Here is a 16,187-nt window from a genome sequence, read left to right on the forward strand (position 1 = left end):
CGCATCTTTCTTATTGTCTGAAAAATTGCAGCCTGCGGTCCCAGCTGACTGTAACTTAGGTGTGGTGCCACCTTCTGGCAACACCATGGAGAATGTTTGTGGACCGTTTTGACCTTTTGATTCTTGTGTCTGGTCTTTTTGTGGGTCCCTATTCGCTTTAACAGCATCTCCAAGGATTTCAAACACAGATTCCTGCATCCTCAGGACATGTGGATTTGCTGAGGACACAATTTCTTTGAAGGAAGTACAGGAGATTAAAAGGATTTAATATAAAACACAGTAAAGATAAGGTTTATAGGGTATAATCAACGTAACGTTACAGGAAAAAAGTAGGCACAATTGAAAAGACAGAAATTATAGTATATAGAGACTAGTTGGACAATGTAGAAGAAGCAATTGAAGTGAAAGAGAAGAAGATTGTTGGGTCTGTGTTTCCACAAGCTCCACTAGTCTAGGGACTTATTCATCATGAGGAAAACAAGACAGTCAGCGATCGATCGATTTGCTTGCAAAGGAGGCCTCATCGGTATCTACCACAAAATGACCCCAAATCCGGCCTCCGCTTGCTGCCTTTTATTGCAAAAGCGCCTCCCACCGTAAACCCGCCAAATGGTTCTAAAACAAGACACTATGTGTCTGTATGTGTAAACATCTGTATGCATGTGCAAGAACGCGTGTGTGTGTGTGTGTGTGTGTGTGTGTGTGTGTGTGTATCCATGACTTCCTGCTCACCAAAAGGATCATAAAAGCAGGAAACAACATCACAAGGAACAGATCTTCCAGAGAGAGTGCATCTGCAATAAAACCTCCCCCAGCACAGAGTGGGTGGAGACGTGGTCAGGATCAAAGGACTGGCTTGATCCTATAGATTGAACTAAGACCTAACAAATTTAAGAAACACAATGACAACATTCAACAATTAGACTTAACAAAGATATACAGTGGGGCAAAAAAGTATTTAGTCAGCCACCGATTGTGCAAGTTCCCCCACTTAAAATGATGACAGAGGTCAGTAATTTGCACCAGAGGTACACTTCAACTGTGAGAGACAGAATGTGAAAAAAAAAATCCATGAATCCACATGGTAGGATTTGTAAAGAATTTATTCGTAAATTAGGGTGGAAAATAAGTGATTGGTGGTAATTGGTGGCAACAGTAGCAAGGCTGTTCATGCGGCCTCCCGCAGGTCCAGCAGCAGCAGCAAAACAGTTCAGGCAGCCTGCCACGGGTCCAGCAGCAGTGAAACAGTCTAGGCGGCCTGCTATGAGACCAGTGGCAGCAACGTTGCAGCTCAGGCAGTGACAACATAACGGCTCTGGTGGCTCTCAACAGCTCCTTAGCTGTTGGCCTGGAAAGTGGCCGGTGATTATGGGTCTTGGCTGATGGCTGGTGTTTTGCTGATAGACTTGGAAGCAGCGGTGCAGACCGTGCTGGATGAGGACGCGGCCAATCTCAAAGCATACTTTTCTGTCTACAGTTTTGGTGAAAGTTGTCTACTTGCAGGCCCACCTTGATTTTAACAAGATCTCGGAAAAATTCCAATATATTTTTAAATCACTAAATTGCACTGAGACTGCACTTTTAAGGATTTTTAATTATATTCTTTTAACTTTGGAATCCGGCAGCTGTCATGTATTTAATATATATTGCCCCTGTTGCCCTGGCAACAGACTTTAGAAAGGAGAAGTAAAGAAAAGAGGAAGTTCAGTGCAGAGCTGCACTGGAAATCTGACACAAAGAAAGAGGAACTGAGTAAACTGAGGGTGTGTGTGTGACGTAGCCAAACTAGACACATACAGTTTCATCTTATGATTTTTTCAGAGGTGTGGGTGCATGATAGCGCCTAACAGCTCCCCATTCCCGGGAATGCAAAATAAAGATCACTTTTTGAGTTAGACCACTTTGAGCCCGCCAAAAGAATGCAAGGAACCGAATTTAATACAGCCCTGCTGCCCTTTTATTGTTGGTCCTGTCAGCAGCTTTTGACACGGTCAACCATGACATCCTGTAATCACAGCTAGAATTTCATCCTGGACTAAAAGGATGTGCCCTCCAGTGGTTTCTGCCCTACTTGTCAGGAAGGTCTTTTTACATTAATATTGGCCTGGGGGAGATATAGGAGAGGTGGAGGAAGATCTCAGCCTTGGTGTCTATTGTCTTGTGTAGTCTGGAAGATGAGTTGATGACAGGTTGGGTGCAGTTTTCTCTGTGGTGGGGTCAGGTGGGCTGTCCCGGACTCTGTGGGGCCGGGCGGCGCTGCTGGGCCCAGGGAGGCATCCCCCTGGTGGGTTGCAGTGTATGGTATCCATACTCTGCAACCCACCAGGGGGATGCCTACCGGGTTCAGCGGAGGTGCTGGGCCCAGGGAGGGGCCACTTGCCCCTTCCTTCACTCCCCATCTCCAGCTGCCTCCCTCTTCTCGCTCCACCACAATCACCCACACATGCAGGGCCTTGGGGTAAAGGTGTGTCACCAGGGTGCATCCCCCCCCTTCTGTCCCCTTCCGGCTGCCTGTGTCTCAATTTTATCCCACAACTTAGACATTCACATTACTCACACTCTCATAACACATACATATAGGATCTTGGGGGTGGGCACGCTACACGGCATCCAGAAGACCATCAGGGTGTACACCTCACCTCTTGCCCACCTGTCAACTTTAAATACACATAGACATTGAGGGCTATCAGGAGGGGCTATGCGCTTACCTGCTGCTCTCTGGCAGGTAGCTCAATGCCCTCCTGGGTTTAAATGCACCTTAGAACACACATGCATCAACACTACGTATGAGTGGGCAGAGAGAGATTTGGAGTCTTCTCACACCCCCGTTCTCTGCAACCTGCTGGAGCGGGGGGGCTAGGAGGATGAGTTGGCCGTCCAATTGGGGTCTGGAGTGTGGGGCCTCCCTGCAGCTGCGGAGTCGGGGCGGTCTGCTTCTCTGCTTAAACCCCAGGGAAGAGGGTGTCACCACCTGTGCCTGGGTGCAGTTTCCACCTCCAAGGCAAGAGTACCTAGACCTGGGGTATAGAGTACGCTTGGGGAGTGTGATTGTGTGTAATGTGTCTATTTATGTCTGTCTCCACGTTGGGTGAGTGTTGAGTAATCGCGTATGAGAGCATGAGGGTGGGAATGGATGTTTGTATCTGTGTGTGCCTGTATGTCTGTGTCGATATGTCAGGTCGGATATCAGATGCCACCTGTCTAGGAACATCTCAGGCCCTCCATGGTTTGGAGGCCTATCTCCCCCCACCACTTCCCCTGCCGGTGGAAGATCCCCTCAGACATCAGTGCATTGGTGGTTCTTTGTGTCCGGGGATGGGCGTCCAGGTACACACCGGCTCACTCCTGGTGGCTGCTTGTCGGGTCCTGGAGCCTGGGGCTTTTCTTTCACCCAATCATGTCTGTCCCGTGTGTAGCAAGTGAAAATAAAATAAAATAAACAATAAAAGCAAAGGTGAATCAAATACACCAATACGGCAAGGTGGGATGGTCCATTTGGTAAAGTAAATCTGTTGGGCATCTTCCTTTGCCTTTAGACAATAATTCTGATGGCAAAAGAACCAAACAGGACAGGCAGGGAAAAAAAGCAAAATATATGGGCCCCTAGCTCTAAAATAGCACCTCTTAAATATGTTGTACCTCCAGGCTCTTTTTTGGGTCCTGCCCTGTTTGCACTGTATTTGTTGTCATTGGGTTCCAACTTTTCGCGTTACAACATTTTATTCCACTGCTTTGCTGATGATTTCTAGATTTATCTGCCTTTAAAAGCAGGGTCACACCGTCCACAGCTTTTATTACGCTGCCTTGATGACATCAAACAGTGGATGTCTATAAAATTTCTACAGCTAAACCAAAACAAAACTGAAGTTATCATTGTCGGCAACATTGTCAATAATCACATCAATAGCACTCTGCCCCCTTTCCTCCAACTATAAGACACACATAAAAAACCTACCTTGTCTACCTCGATGTTTTTTTTTTAAATTGAATAAGCAGGTGAGTACAGTAGTCCAGTCCTGCTTCTTTCAGTTAAGACAGCTAGCCAAGGTAACACCGTACCTCCCCGCGAATGTCTTCGAACGTGTCATTCACCTTTTCCTTACTTGCAGATTGGACTACTGCAATTCATTGTATTTTGGTCTCAACCAGGCCTCCATTCATCGTCTTCTGATGGTCCAAAATGCAGGTACTCACCTGCTAACTGGTACCAAACAGAGAGAGCATATAAACCCACTTTTATTTTACCTACACTGGCTTCCTGTCTCCTACAGGATCCAACTAAAACTTTTACTTTTTGTTTTTAAGTCACTCAACGCCAAAGTCCCCTCTGACCTGTCTGAGCTCCTTTGTGTTTATGCTCCAGGAAAAACCATGTGTAGTCACTCAAGGTTAATGCTGCACATCCCACAGACTAATCTCAAATCTCTGCCATCTCTGTGGCAGGTCCCAGACTTTAGAATAGTCTTCTCTTAGATGTTAGATCTTCACAAAGACTTGATGAATTTAAATCACTACTAAAGAAACAGTTTTATGCCCTGGCTTTTAACACACGGTCCCCCCCCCCCCCCCCCCCTCTTTTGGTGGTCCTCATCGGGTCCTCGTACTCTGGGGTCTCTGGATGTCTGGGGCCTGGATCTCCTCCATACCTGCTTCATGCCTTGGGGGACGGGGCTATGGCTCCCCACACTCCCTAGCAGATCGTTACATGGAGAAACCTTTGGAATACAAGCATGCTGATCCACACAGGTGTACACACGGGTGTTCACTAGTTTATTGTGATGGTGCTGCATTTATCATGTTGCCCTTTTTTTTTGTTTTCTCTTCTGTTTTTTTTCTCCATACAGGTGATCCAGGTGTTTTGTTTGTTTTTCTTTCTTTCTTCCCCCCCTTCTCACCGTCTCTTCTCCCCTTTGGTTTTCTTTCTCTCCCTCTCTTTCTTTCATTCTTTCTCCCTGTCCTATCCCCCAGTCATGTCTGTCCCGTTTGTAGCAACCGAAAATAAAATAAATACATAATTATAATAAAGGTCAATCAAATGGACCAATATGGCAAGGCCATGATGATCCACTTGGTAAAATAAATCCGCTTGGCATCTTTCTTGGCCTTAAGACAACAATTCTGATGGGTAAAGATCCAAATGGGACAACAACAACAACAACAAAAAAAGAATCTTCTAAATAACTCATGAAAGAATAAAGTTACGTTGAAACCAAAGGAAAAAAAAGTTTATGGACATTGAGAAGAGGGTTGAGAATAATGAAATGCTTACACAGAAATGTGACGAATACATTTCTGAAGTTGAACGCTACAACCGCTTTTCCTTTTCTGCCAGCAGAAAAGGAAAAGCTTCCCAAGATCTTAGACATTGCTCATCGAGTGGGGAAACCTAAACAAAATTACCGGAAACCCTTAGGGATCATCATCCAGTTCATGGATTGAAAGCTGCCAAGAACAATCCTTTCCTTCAAAATAATCATCTGCGGTTCACTGAAAACCTGATGAGAGAGGACAAAGAAAACAGACTGAAGCTGTGGCCCATTATAAAGAAAGCACGTGAAGAAGGGAAATCTGCTTACTTTGTTCAAGCAATGTAAAAGGCATATCGCTAATAGGCAAAGATTTACTCATAACACAGTTAGCGGATGAAACTACATTATTCCTAAAAGATGAGTATCAAATTTCTATTGCTATTGAAACAATCTCAACATTTCTTAAAGTTTCTGGATTGTACTTGAATATTCCTAAATGTGAACTTATGGCAATAAAAGAATGTTCAAAAACAGCTTTGTGTAACCTTCCAATAAAACAAGAAGTTCGTTATTTAGGTATTTGAATAACCAAAAACCAGGAAAGAAGAATTGATCAAAATTCTATCTTATTCTAGTGAAACTCAAACACAGATTTACTCAGTGGCTCTTAAGAGATTTATCATTAAAAGGCAGAGTATTAAAAACTAAAGCAGATGCATCTCTCGTCTTATTATGCTGCATTGGCATTTTACCTTGATAATAAAATCATAAAAGAGGTTGATAAGTTACTTTTCAACTTTACTTGGAAAAATAGGACACACTACATTAAAAAAACAGTTCTTATGAACTCCTGTGTCAATGGAGGACTTACTGTGTTAGATTCTGACACTTGTGGGATTATAATATTACCTTATGCCATGTTAGACCCCTAATTAAAGATTGTGAATTATTATGTAGCTTTAGTTTGCATTATTCTCCTGAATTAGAAGAAGCTGATAACTATTACATTTGTTAAACCGATTTGCATTACATTAGACTGCTGATTTATTGTGAATGAATGATATTGTTTTATGATGCATTATACTGCTGAGTTATAAGAAATACTGTTCGCAGAAAGTCATCGCCTTATTTGTCTGATTAGAAGAGAACAGAATATACTGGAGTTTTCTGCCCCATCTCAGCAGGAGCAGATAAACAGGGAGCCAAGGTCGTAGCTTAGGCGCTGTGTGAGAGAAAGCATGTGAATGTTTAGGCTTTTATGATAAGGTGGGGGCCACTAGAGGCTATAAGAGTTTGATCAATGCTCCACCATTTTGAGATCTGATGCTGTCTGCGTACGGTGTCCATCTCCCACGCGTGTGATCATTAAAATCATCGTTTGACTCAACCCGGCCGGACCAGTGTTGTTATTTTGGTTTTCCTCTTGTATCCATCCCCAATATTTGAATCCATAACACACTCTTAATAACACATTCAAAATAAATTGGTTAAAAAAATCGAATTACTAATTCTACATCCATTTGGAATACTATATATACCTATGTACATGTTTTCTAAGTTAGGTGGCACTGATTTTTTCCTTACTTGTAATTTTAATATTCATAAAATCCCCATAAAAACCTCTGTTTTTCATCGCCAAGCTTTTTTTTTTTTTAACATGGACTCTTATATAGAAGCAGAACTTTAGTCCACACAGTTATTATATGTAGAATAACAAGGATATCTTATATAAAAGAAAATCTCTCTTCTTAGGGAGTTGGTTTAGGAATAATATTGTTTTAGTCGACCAATTATTCAATTCCAATGGTATGCTTTTTTCCTATAAAACATTTTGTCTATATTTAATAATTTAGCTGTAAATCGTGATGATTATACAAAAACATTTGGCTCAAAACCATCACAGGTTTGTATGCTTTTTAAGAATAAACCTAACATCACTTCATTCCACAGGCCGTTGGCATCTTTATTATAAACTTTCGTTGGAAGATGTGCTTTTCTAAGAATTCTAAAAACAACAACAAATCTATCAGATCTTTATTTCAGGATAGTATAACCACAGAATCGTATGTAATTTTTTTTCTGGAACCGGTTGCCTGTCGATATTATGTGGAACGAAGTTTGGAAGACGAAGTTTTTAATTACCAACAAAGGTAAAGACATTTATTATAAATTAATACACAGAATTTACCCATCTAAAGATTATCTTCACAGCAAATTCAAATTAGACATTGATGCAAACTGCAGATTTTGTCAAAAGTGCAAGGAATCTACTATGCAGCTTTTTTGGTTTTGTAACCTTGTGCAAGACTTTTGGCCGAGATTATGTGTTTTTATCTCAGAAAATGTATTTAAAGGATTTGTACTGTTTTGGAACTATGTATTATTTGGTCTACAAAAACACCAAAGACATTTCAACATTGACAACAACAGATGTGTGATTAACTTGTTAATCTTAATGGCTAAATGTCATATTCACAAATCCAAACGTTTTGGAAGACATCCCTCTTTTTATGTATTTTCCTATGAGCTTGTGCAATATCTTAATTCAATTAAGAACTCTACTAACCCAAAAGCTATAAAAACTATGGTTGTGTGTAAAAAAAATGAAGATCCTTCAATCACTTTACTCTTTGCTTTAATCGGTTAAACTTTTCCCCCTAGCAGGTTCCCCCTGTAGGTTCTGAATAATGTTTATTTGTTTGTTTATTGTATACATTTTTTGGTAAGCATAACACCTATAATATAGTACTGTTTAACTCTAGTTTGTATTGTACTGATGTTTAAATAAAGGTTTGTAAAAAAAAAGAAAAGAAGAAGAAGCAGCAGGGGGAGGAGACGAAGAAGAAGGAGGAGTGTGCGTACTGTGCTCTTTGCTGTGTCTTTCCGCCGTTTTAAAAATGGGCACTTTTTGAAGAACCCGCATCAAAGTATTGTGGAGAAGCGTCGTGTTAAATCTAATTGATGAACGGCAATTTGTCAGGTATGTATCGCAGCTGCGAAGACGAACGTACGTTCTCCTGCTAGGTTACAGCTGGTAGGAAGGTGCGTTCAGTGTGTCTTTGTAATTTTAAGTTTCCATGTCAAACGAGATAAAACAGTTATTTCTGGATGCGCACTTATTTGCTGAGATTAACAATGTGTTTTTGTAAACCACGTGATGATTTAAGTAATTTAATCTTTACAGAACATGTGAGCGAGGCTAATAGAGCAATATTTTTATGTTTAGTAAACTGACGTTTCTAAATGTAACTGCTTTTATTTTATTAGTTCTGACGAGGACAGCTGAATGATGTTGTTGGTGAGCTTGGATTAAATCATCTCTAAACAAAGAACTTGTCCTCGTGGTGACTGACTTGGGGAGTGGAGGTCAGTGAGCCCATTGTCTCTGCTGGTCCGACTCCAACTACAAAGCCGGCCCGCTCGCCCCCTCCTGAGTCTGAGAGGAGATCCAGAGTAAGTCAGTTATAACTACACTGGTTGCTTAACTTTATCGTTTTCTACAGAGTCTGTCTCTTAGCTCACTTTGGTTTGATTTCTGCCTTCTGTTTAGCCTCTCTGTTTGTCTGCCTCAGTACATTAATGTTTTATCATTTGAGTTACACTCTCTGTTTCCCTTCATATGAAGGTGATGTCTGTGGAGTGATCATGACCTCGTTAATAATCCTCTGTTTTCCTTTTCCACTTCTCTTTCATATTCTTTCTGTTCTTGTGTAAGCTGCTAACTCTTGTGATGGACATTTCTTTATTTTATGTGTTGATCATATGTTTTGACAATATCACTTTAGTAATATCTATAGTACATTTTTTGTGACTTTGTTCTACAAATAGGAAAACATCAAATATGTTATTCCACACACAGATGGGTATTGTGAGTGAGTTAGACTGACACTCCCAGGCACCATGAGACATTAGGCAGATAGTGAGACTCCTTATCTCCAGGGAGGAGGTGTTGAGATGAAAATATTTGAAGTGCCTCAATTCTATGCTGTATATTAACTAAAATGCCATATAACCATATAGTGCAGTATTAAGTGGACATGGCCATGAAAAATAAAGGCATTAGACTACGTGTCCTTGGGGGGTAGAAAGCTGTAGACTCTCGCCCACGCTTGCCTGTGAAAAACTAGATAACAGGGGACCATCTTCTAGTGGAGATGCATTATAACTCACCTGTGCATTATAATAAAAGGTGTTGATTGCAGCTGACAGTGTCTGCAGACTTTGATAACTGTGACACCCTCGTGGTTAATCAGAGGCAAATCTGAGCCAGTGTGGATTTGGTTGTACAGCTCTCACACATACAACCTGAACTGCACATTGTAAGTGTGATGTTCTTCAGATTTGAACAAAGTAAAAACTAAAAAACTTTGAAGTCACACAAGCCAAAATTTTATTCACAATGTTGAACTTTTACTACTTTTATCGCCAAAATGAGCTCACTTCAAATGTTTACCACAGCATAGCGTCCCCAGGCACCTGAGACGTTTGGCAGATGGTGAAACTGTTTATCTTTGTGAGGTAAGAGGGGGCACTTGTGGATGAGCTGAAGGTATAGACCTGATGTCACTGTTTGGGTTCTTTGTCATTACAGGAGAAAGAAGTGAAAGCAGGCCCAAACCTGAGCACATGGATGACATCAACCAAAAACATCCAGCACCAGAAAGTAAAGATGAGCCAGCGGCGATTCCTGTGGAAAAGACTTTTCCTGCTATGAAGCAGCTCAGAAGACGCAAGCGCGCCAACGGGGAGGACAGAAGCTTGAGCTGTGATCAGTGTGGAAAGACCTTTACTCATAGATGGAGCTTAAAAACACATCAGGTCGTCCACACTGGATTTAAAGCTTTCAACTGTGATCAGTGTGAAAAGTCTTTTACTCAGAAAGGTCACTTAAGGAGACATTATATGATCCATGTTGGAGGTAAATCATTTGTCTGTGATCAGTGTGGAAAGTCTTTTACGGATAGAGATCACTTAGAGAGACATCAGGGCATCCACAGTGAAGTTAAACCTTTCACCTGTGATCAGTGTGGAAATTCTTTTACTGAGATTGATAGGTTAAAAAGACATCAGCTCATCCACAGTGGAGAGAAACCATTCAGTTGTGATCTGTGTGGAAAGTCATTTACTCAGATAGGCAATTTAAAAGTACATCAGCTTATCCACAGTGGAGAGAAACCTCTCACCTGTGATCAGTGTGGAAAGGCTTTTGCTTACGTTAGTAACTTAAAAAGACATCAGCTTATCCACAGTGGAGCTAAACCCTTCAGCTGTGAGCAGTGTGGAAAGTCTTTTACTCACATTGCTGCCTTAAAATCACATCAGCTTATCCACTCTGGTACTAAACAATTTGTATGTGGTGACTGTGGAAAGGCTTATATTGAGATCGAAAGGTTAAAATCACATCAGCTCATCCACTCTGGAGTTACATCATTTAAATGTGGTCAATGTGGAAAGGCTTTTACTCACATGACTGGCTTAAAATCACATCAGCTGATCCACTCTGGTGCTAAACAATTTGTATGTGGTCAGTGTGGAAAGGCTTTTACTCACATGACTGGCTTAAAATCACATCAGCTGATCCACTCTGGTGCTAAACAATTTGTATGTGGTCAGTGTGGAAAGGCTTTTACTCACATGACTGGCTTAAAATCACATCAGCTCACCCACTCTGGAGTTAAATCATTTGTATGTGGTCACTGTGGAAAGTCTTTCATCCATAAAACAAATCTATTGAGGCATCAGAAAACCCACAAAGTGTCCTCCTCTGAGAAAAGTGGAAGACCAATGGGACATTACTAGGGCTGCCACAAATGATTATTTTGATAGTCGACTAGTCACCGATTATTTTTGCAATTAGTCGACTAATCAGATCATGCATCCATTGGACGTAAAATGTACAGCATGCATCTGCTCTTATATAACTATCATGAGCTTACAGCTTTAAGTGTTTAAGGTCTGTGCTAACTAAGAATAGAGACAAGGTGATAGTTTATTAAATTTTAATGAAATGTGCAGATTGTTTCGGTGAAGTTTAATAAACTCCTTGCTAGGGATGGGTACCTGTATCCGGTGCCATGACGGCACCAGTTCTGACATAAACGGTAGTAACCAGACCGAAAAGAAGCGCTTATTTCGGTGCTTTTATTTTCCTGAGATGTCATACACTTTAGATTCTAGCCAATCATTTTACGTTTCTGAGGATAGTAGGCGGGTCCAGGTACGTACGTTCTTTTAGAGCAGGGCTACAGATTAAAAATGCCCAAGGCAAAGCGGTGAAAAGTCTGGCTGTACTTCACAGCAAAATATGCAAACTCAGCAGCCTGCAACAAGTGCTTTAAGGTGATACTTTGATACTGTCAAAGGAGGTAACACCTCGAATCCGATGAAACACCTGGCGACGCATAGCGTTTTTTTTTAAAGCCGAAAAATGCGCCGTATTTGAGAGCTTGCTGCGAGACCTCACACCGAGCACATCTACTGCGGGTGTGGTGCCTGTTATCAGACCCGGAGTTAGCAACATCCCCCAAAAACCCGAAGAGGGGAGTCCTGGCCCCTAGCCCTGCCAGTGTAGCAGAAATGATGACGGATGATGATGCAGCAGCAGCCGTGCTTCTCTGCATGAGTAGCTTAATGTTGTTCCTGTGTAATTTACGTTGAGTAGGCTAACCACATTATTACATTAATGCAGGTAAGGTGAACTAGCAAACATCATCATAGCTACATGCGGCTGTCTTCTTGTTTGATGGCAGATACTCCCTTCACCCTGGCCAAAAAGGCTAAAATGAACAAAGAAAAAGTGGAAAACAGTTAAACATGAGAGGTTTTTGGACCAATTTTGTGTTCTCCATTCTTTAAGCACCGGCACCGTTTCAAAAGTACCAGTTTGGCACCGGTATCGGATAAAACTTAAACGATACCCATCCCTACTCCTTGCTATCTAAAATATAACAGGACACCGGAGTATATTCTCGAGCATCTCACATTTCTGATAATCAGCTGTCTGCTTGATGTTTATTCAGCTGTGTAAAAACTATAACTTTAATCTCAGCCAAACCGATTTACTCAGGAACAAATAAAATACTGAAAAAAAGCCGAACAGTAACATTTTTAAGTTATCTAAGTGACTTATATATCATGTTTAACCTGAGTAGCAAAAGATGGCGGTGGGTTTGGAAACCATTTGCCGGGAGTCCGGTGTTCTCACCGGCTCCAGGGAGCCTGTAACCCCGGCTAGCTATCGAAGTCTCCGAAAACGTCGGAGCACTTTCAAAAAAATGTGGTGTCTTGATAAAGTGAGCAGATATTTGAAGTTTACACAGCTACATTCTCGCCTGAAAATATGTTAAACATTTACTTTGTGACCCAGAAAGAATGATAAGAATAAAACTGACTAGCTGCTGCCATTGTTGGAAACTGAGCTGGGCCACGCTATGAATTCTGGGACACAGCTTCTTCTTCTTCGGGGTTTAATGGCAGCTGTCATCCTTCTTCATGCAGTGCTGCCATCTTCTGTTTCAGTCCGTTATTACACTCTTAAATCCTACTACTTATTCCTGCGTCTTTTGGGATCTTACAAAGCTTCAAATGACGCGTTGAATATTAAATTAGTCGTTGGCGATTTTGATAGTCGACGTAATCGTGACTAGTCGACTAATCGTGGCAGACCAATGGGACATTACCCTGACGGGGTTCATTTGAACACAGTGGGAGAAACAGGGGTCTGAACAAAAGTTCTTCTGGATGCTGCGTCAAACTTAAAAAGCTTGAGATCAGGCTTCACAGAATTCAGCTTGTGTTCCAAGTTTAGCAAGTTACACTTCACTGGCTGTGTCCACAAACAGCATACAGAGCAAACATTACTCCCATCATCTGATCACAAGAAAAACAAAATGTCAGAACAGTTCACCTTCTGGGTCAAACTATCAGACCTGTTACTGTTTATTTTAGGAGTCCCCAATCCCAGTCCACGAGGGCCGGTGTCCCTGCAGGTTTTAGATCTCACTCTGGGTCAACACACCTGAATCACATGATTACTTCATTACCAGGCTTCTGGACAACGTCAAGACATGTTGAAGGGGATAATTTAACATTTTTAAATCATCTATGACGGATCAAGGACACCTCTAAACCCTGCAGGGACACCGGCCCTCGTGGACTGGGATTGGGGACCCCGTGTTTATTTGGCTATTCATCGTGAGGTAATTATCAGTGTGAGTGCACTTCTGTTGTAACTCACATGAAATGTGTTTTAAATGGGCTCTATTGTCTTACAATATTGTGTGAGTCTGTTTTGCTCCACAAAGACACAACCCCTCCTGCAATTTTTAATGTTACAGTAAAAAAAAAAAGGTAAATTGATAAATTTGTGTCATTTTGAAACAGGCAGTATGTGGAAAACTAAATATTTTCTTACCCATGTGTAAAGTTTTCAGTGGTCTGTGTTTTCTTACAGGATGTGAGTGTGTTTTGCTCCATGAAGAGACAAACCTACATTTTTTTATGTTGCAATAAAAATATTCTTATTGTAAGTCATAAATGTGTGTCATTTATGATAAAACTGACTTGCTGTCCCTTTGTTCCCGTGTACCTAAGTAATTGTGGGTAATATCTTGATGCATGCTCAATCATCCAGGTAAGGAAATCCCAGAAGTTGATTCTGTTCATCTGGACGTAGCGTTTTCAGTGGGACAAACATTTCGTCACTCATCCCAGATACTTCTTCAGTCTCAGCTGACTGCAGGTTTCTCCAATCTTATAAACACTACATTTGCATTGCAAAGAAAAGCGTCTGGACTTCTTTAAGTTAAGTCATCAGGGGGTCCTTTTGTCCCTCTGTGGGGGGTCACTCCCACTAGGTTTATATCTGGGACTCTCCACCATTTGACCTTAGAACTGAAGAAGCTTCTCGGATGAGAGGTGAAACATCTTCAAGTAACTTAAAGAAGTCCAGACGCTTTTCTTTGCAAGCTCCTTTGACTACGATGACCTGGATGACTGAGAACCTTCACAGACACACTACATTTGCATAATGAATGAACCCCCCAGCAGGCCTGAAGGTGCCTGGTTTGGGGGGGGGGGATTTCCAGGACAAAGGACTCAAAACAATATCAGAGCCTTAGTCCAAACAATTAAAAAACCCGGTTGCACCTCCAGCAGCAGCGGCACACAGTCCAACAAGCCAAGTTCTTGTGGCCAACTTGGTTGGTGGCAAATCCGGCAAGACCATTCAGGCGGCCTCCCATGGGTCCAGTGGCACCAAAACAGTCTAGGCGGCCTGTGATGAGACCAGTGGCAGCAGCATTGCGGCTCAGGCAGCTTGCCCCGGGTCCAGTGACAATGGTGTTACAGATCAACCGGCCTGCCCTGGGTCCAGTGGCAGTGATGACATAATGGCTCCGGTGGCTCTCAACAGCTCCTTAGCTGTTGGCCTGGAAAGTGGCCAGTGATTATTGGTCTTGGCTGATGGCTGGTGTTTCGCTGCTGGACTCGGAAGCAGCGGTGCAGTCGGTGCTGGATGAGGAAGCGGGTGTGCAGGTGTGGCAGGTATGGACAGCTCGCAGACCCCCGGTGCTCAAACCTCCGACTCAGGCAGAGTGGGACCATCCAGTGCGCAGATCCTCTGCGCTCAAACTTCCACCTCAGGTTGAGCGGGCACCTCTAGTGTGCAGACCCATGTAGCTCAAACCCCCAGATTGGGTTGAATGGCCCTCTCTGGCGCACAGACCCTCGGCCCTTAAACCTCTAGTTTGGGCTAAGCAGCCCATCTGGCACGCAGACCCCCAGAGCTCAAACCTCCAGCTCTGGCTGAGCAGACCCCTCTGGCTCGCAGACCCTTGACCCTTAAACCTCCAGCTCAGGCTGAGCGCTAATGCTAAGCTCCATTCCCAATCTGGATAGTTATCATCTGGTTATGTCTGGGGATTACAACCTGGTAATGGATTCTGTTTGGGATCGCTCTTCCCAATCTTTACTAAGACCTGTTATGTGACGGCTGTGTGCAGGCAGGAAAAAGACCCAAGGTGCAGACTCCGGAGACAGATGTGGCCCCTACTTACTGAGTGCTATTACAGACTGTAAATATGATCCAATCGTCATTTCTGATCATGCCCGGTTACAGAGGTGGGTCAAGTATCCAAAAATTGTACTCAAGTAAGAGTAGCATTACTTTGAAATATTATTACTCACGTAAAAGTGAAAAGTAGTCTTCAAAAAAGTTACTCGAGTAAGAGTAAAGTACTTGGTGAAAAGACTACTCAAGTAGCGAGTAACTGTTTGAAATGTCCAATTTATTTTATAAATGCTATCAGACAAACAAAAATAAATAAATATACAAATTTTAGTATTTCCAAAAGGAATATATGTAAAAACATCAACAAAATAAGGCACAACAATTCTAATTTCCAGATTTTCACAACATTTTTCAAACAAGCTTTTTTCACCAATACCTGCAGTAAATAATATAAATATATAAACAGTGCAAACAATTTCCAGTGACAAGATTTGCTGTAAACTTTATATTCATGTTTGCTCCAAATGCCACAGCAGCCTCAGAGAAAACAGAACGAGACATCTTCCTCATGTACATACAAGCCAGCTCAGTTTACCATAAATTGTATGGGTGTGAATCTATTTCTGCATATTTAGCAAAAATGTGCCATTTCTTCACTCAGTGAGGTGATGGTTAAGCTTCAGCAGCAGTTTGCTCTCAAGGTTCTTTCTGTGAAGCTGTGACTGTTTAGCAGTGAACAGGAGTCCTGCATGACTGAGAAGTCCTTCACAAGCTCCTGATGCAGGAAGAGCTGTGTTGACTTTGATCGACAGCTTCTTGATGTGAGGAACGCCATGCAATAGATCCACACCTCCAGTGAATGGACATGAAAGGTACCGCTCCAGCCCTGCTTCTGGCTTTCCTGACCCCATGGATCTATCATCTTAGTC

At 42.2% G+C, this 16,187-nt stretch overlaps 1 protein-coding gene across 3 annotated transcripts; it reads left to right on the top strand.

Annotated features, from left to right (window-relative positions):
• The first annotated feature begins 8,018 nt into the window (after nt 1–8,018).
• LOC113029704 (uncharacterized) lies at nt 8,019–13,785 on the top strand. Of its 3 annotated transcripts, XM_026180700.2 has the most exons (4): nt 8,021–8,229; nt 8,517–8,702; nt 9,708–9,767; nt 9,841–13,785. In XM_026180700.2, exon 4 carries the CDS (start codon nt 9,876–9,878, stop codon nt 11,046–11,048), a length of 1,173 nt encoding a protein of 390 aa, XP_026036485.2. In that variant the 5' UTR covers nt 8,021–8,229; nt 8,517–8,702; nt 9,708–9,767; nt 9,841–9,875; the 3' UTR covers nt 11,049–13,785. The 3 variants fall into 3 exon arrangements, with proteins under 3 accessions (XP_026036484.2, XP_026036485.2, XP_026036483.2); XM_026180699.2 differs by lacking the exon at nt 9,708–9,767 and having other exon boundaries at nt 8,019–8,291; XM_026180698.2 differs by lacking the exon at nt 9,708–9,767 and having other exon boundaries at nt 8,029–8,229.
• Nucleotides 13,786–16,187: the final 2,402 nt, after the last annotated feature.

The sequence above is a fragment of the Astatotilapia calliptera genome, chromosome 9 (assembly GCF_964374335.1).
Source record: "Astatotilapia calliptera chromosome 9, fAstCal68.1, whole genome shotgun sequence".
Classification (NCBI taxonomy): Eukaryota; Metazoa; Chordata; class Actinopteri; order Cichliformes; family Cichlidae; genus Astatotilapia; species Astatotilapia calliptera.

Excerpts from the sequence above, each read along its gene's own strand:
- LOC113029704 (XM_026180699.2), top strand. The coding sequence starts at position 9,876 with ATGGATGACATCAACCAAAAACATCCAGCACCAGAAAGTAAAGATGAG.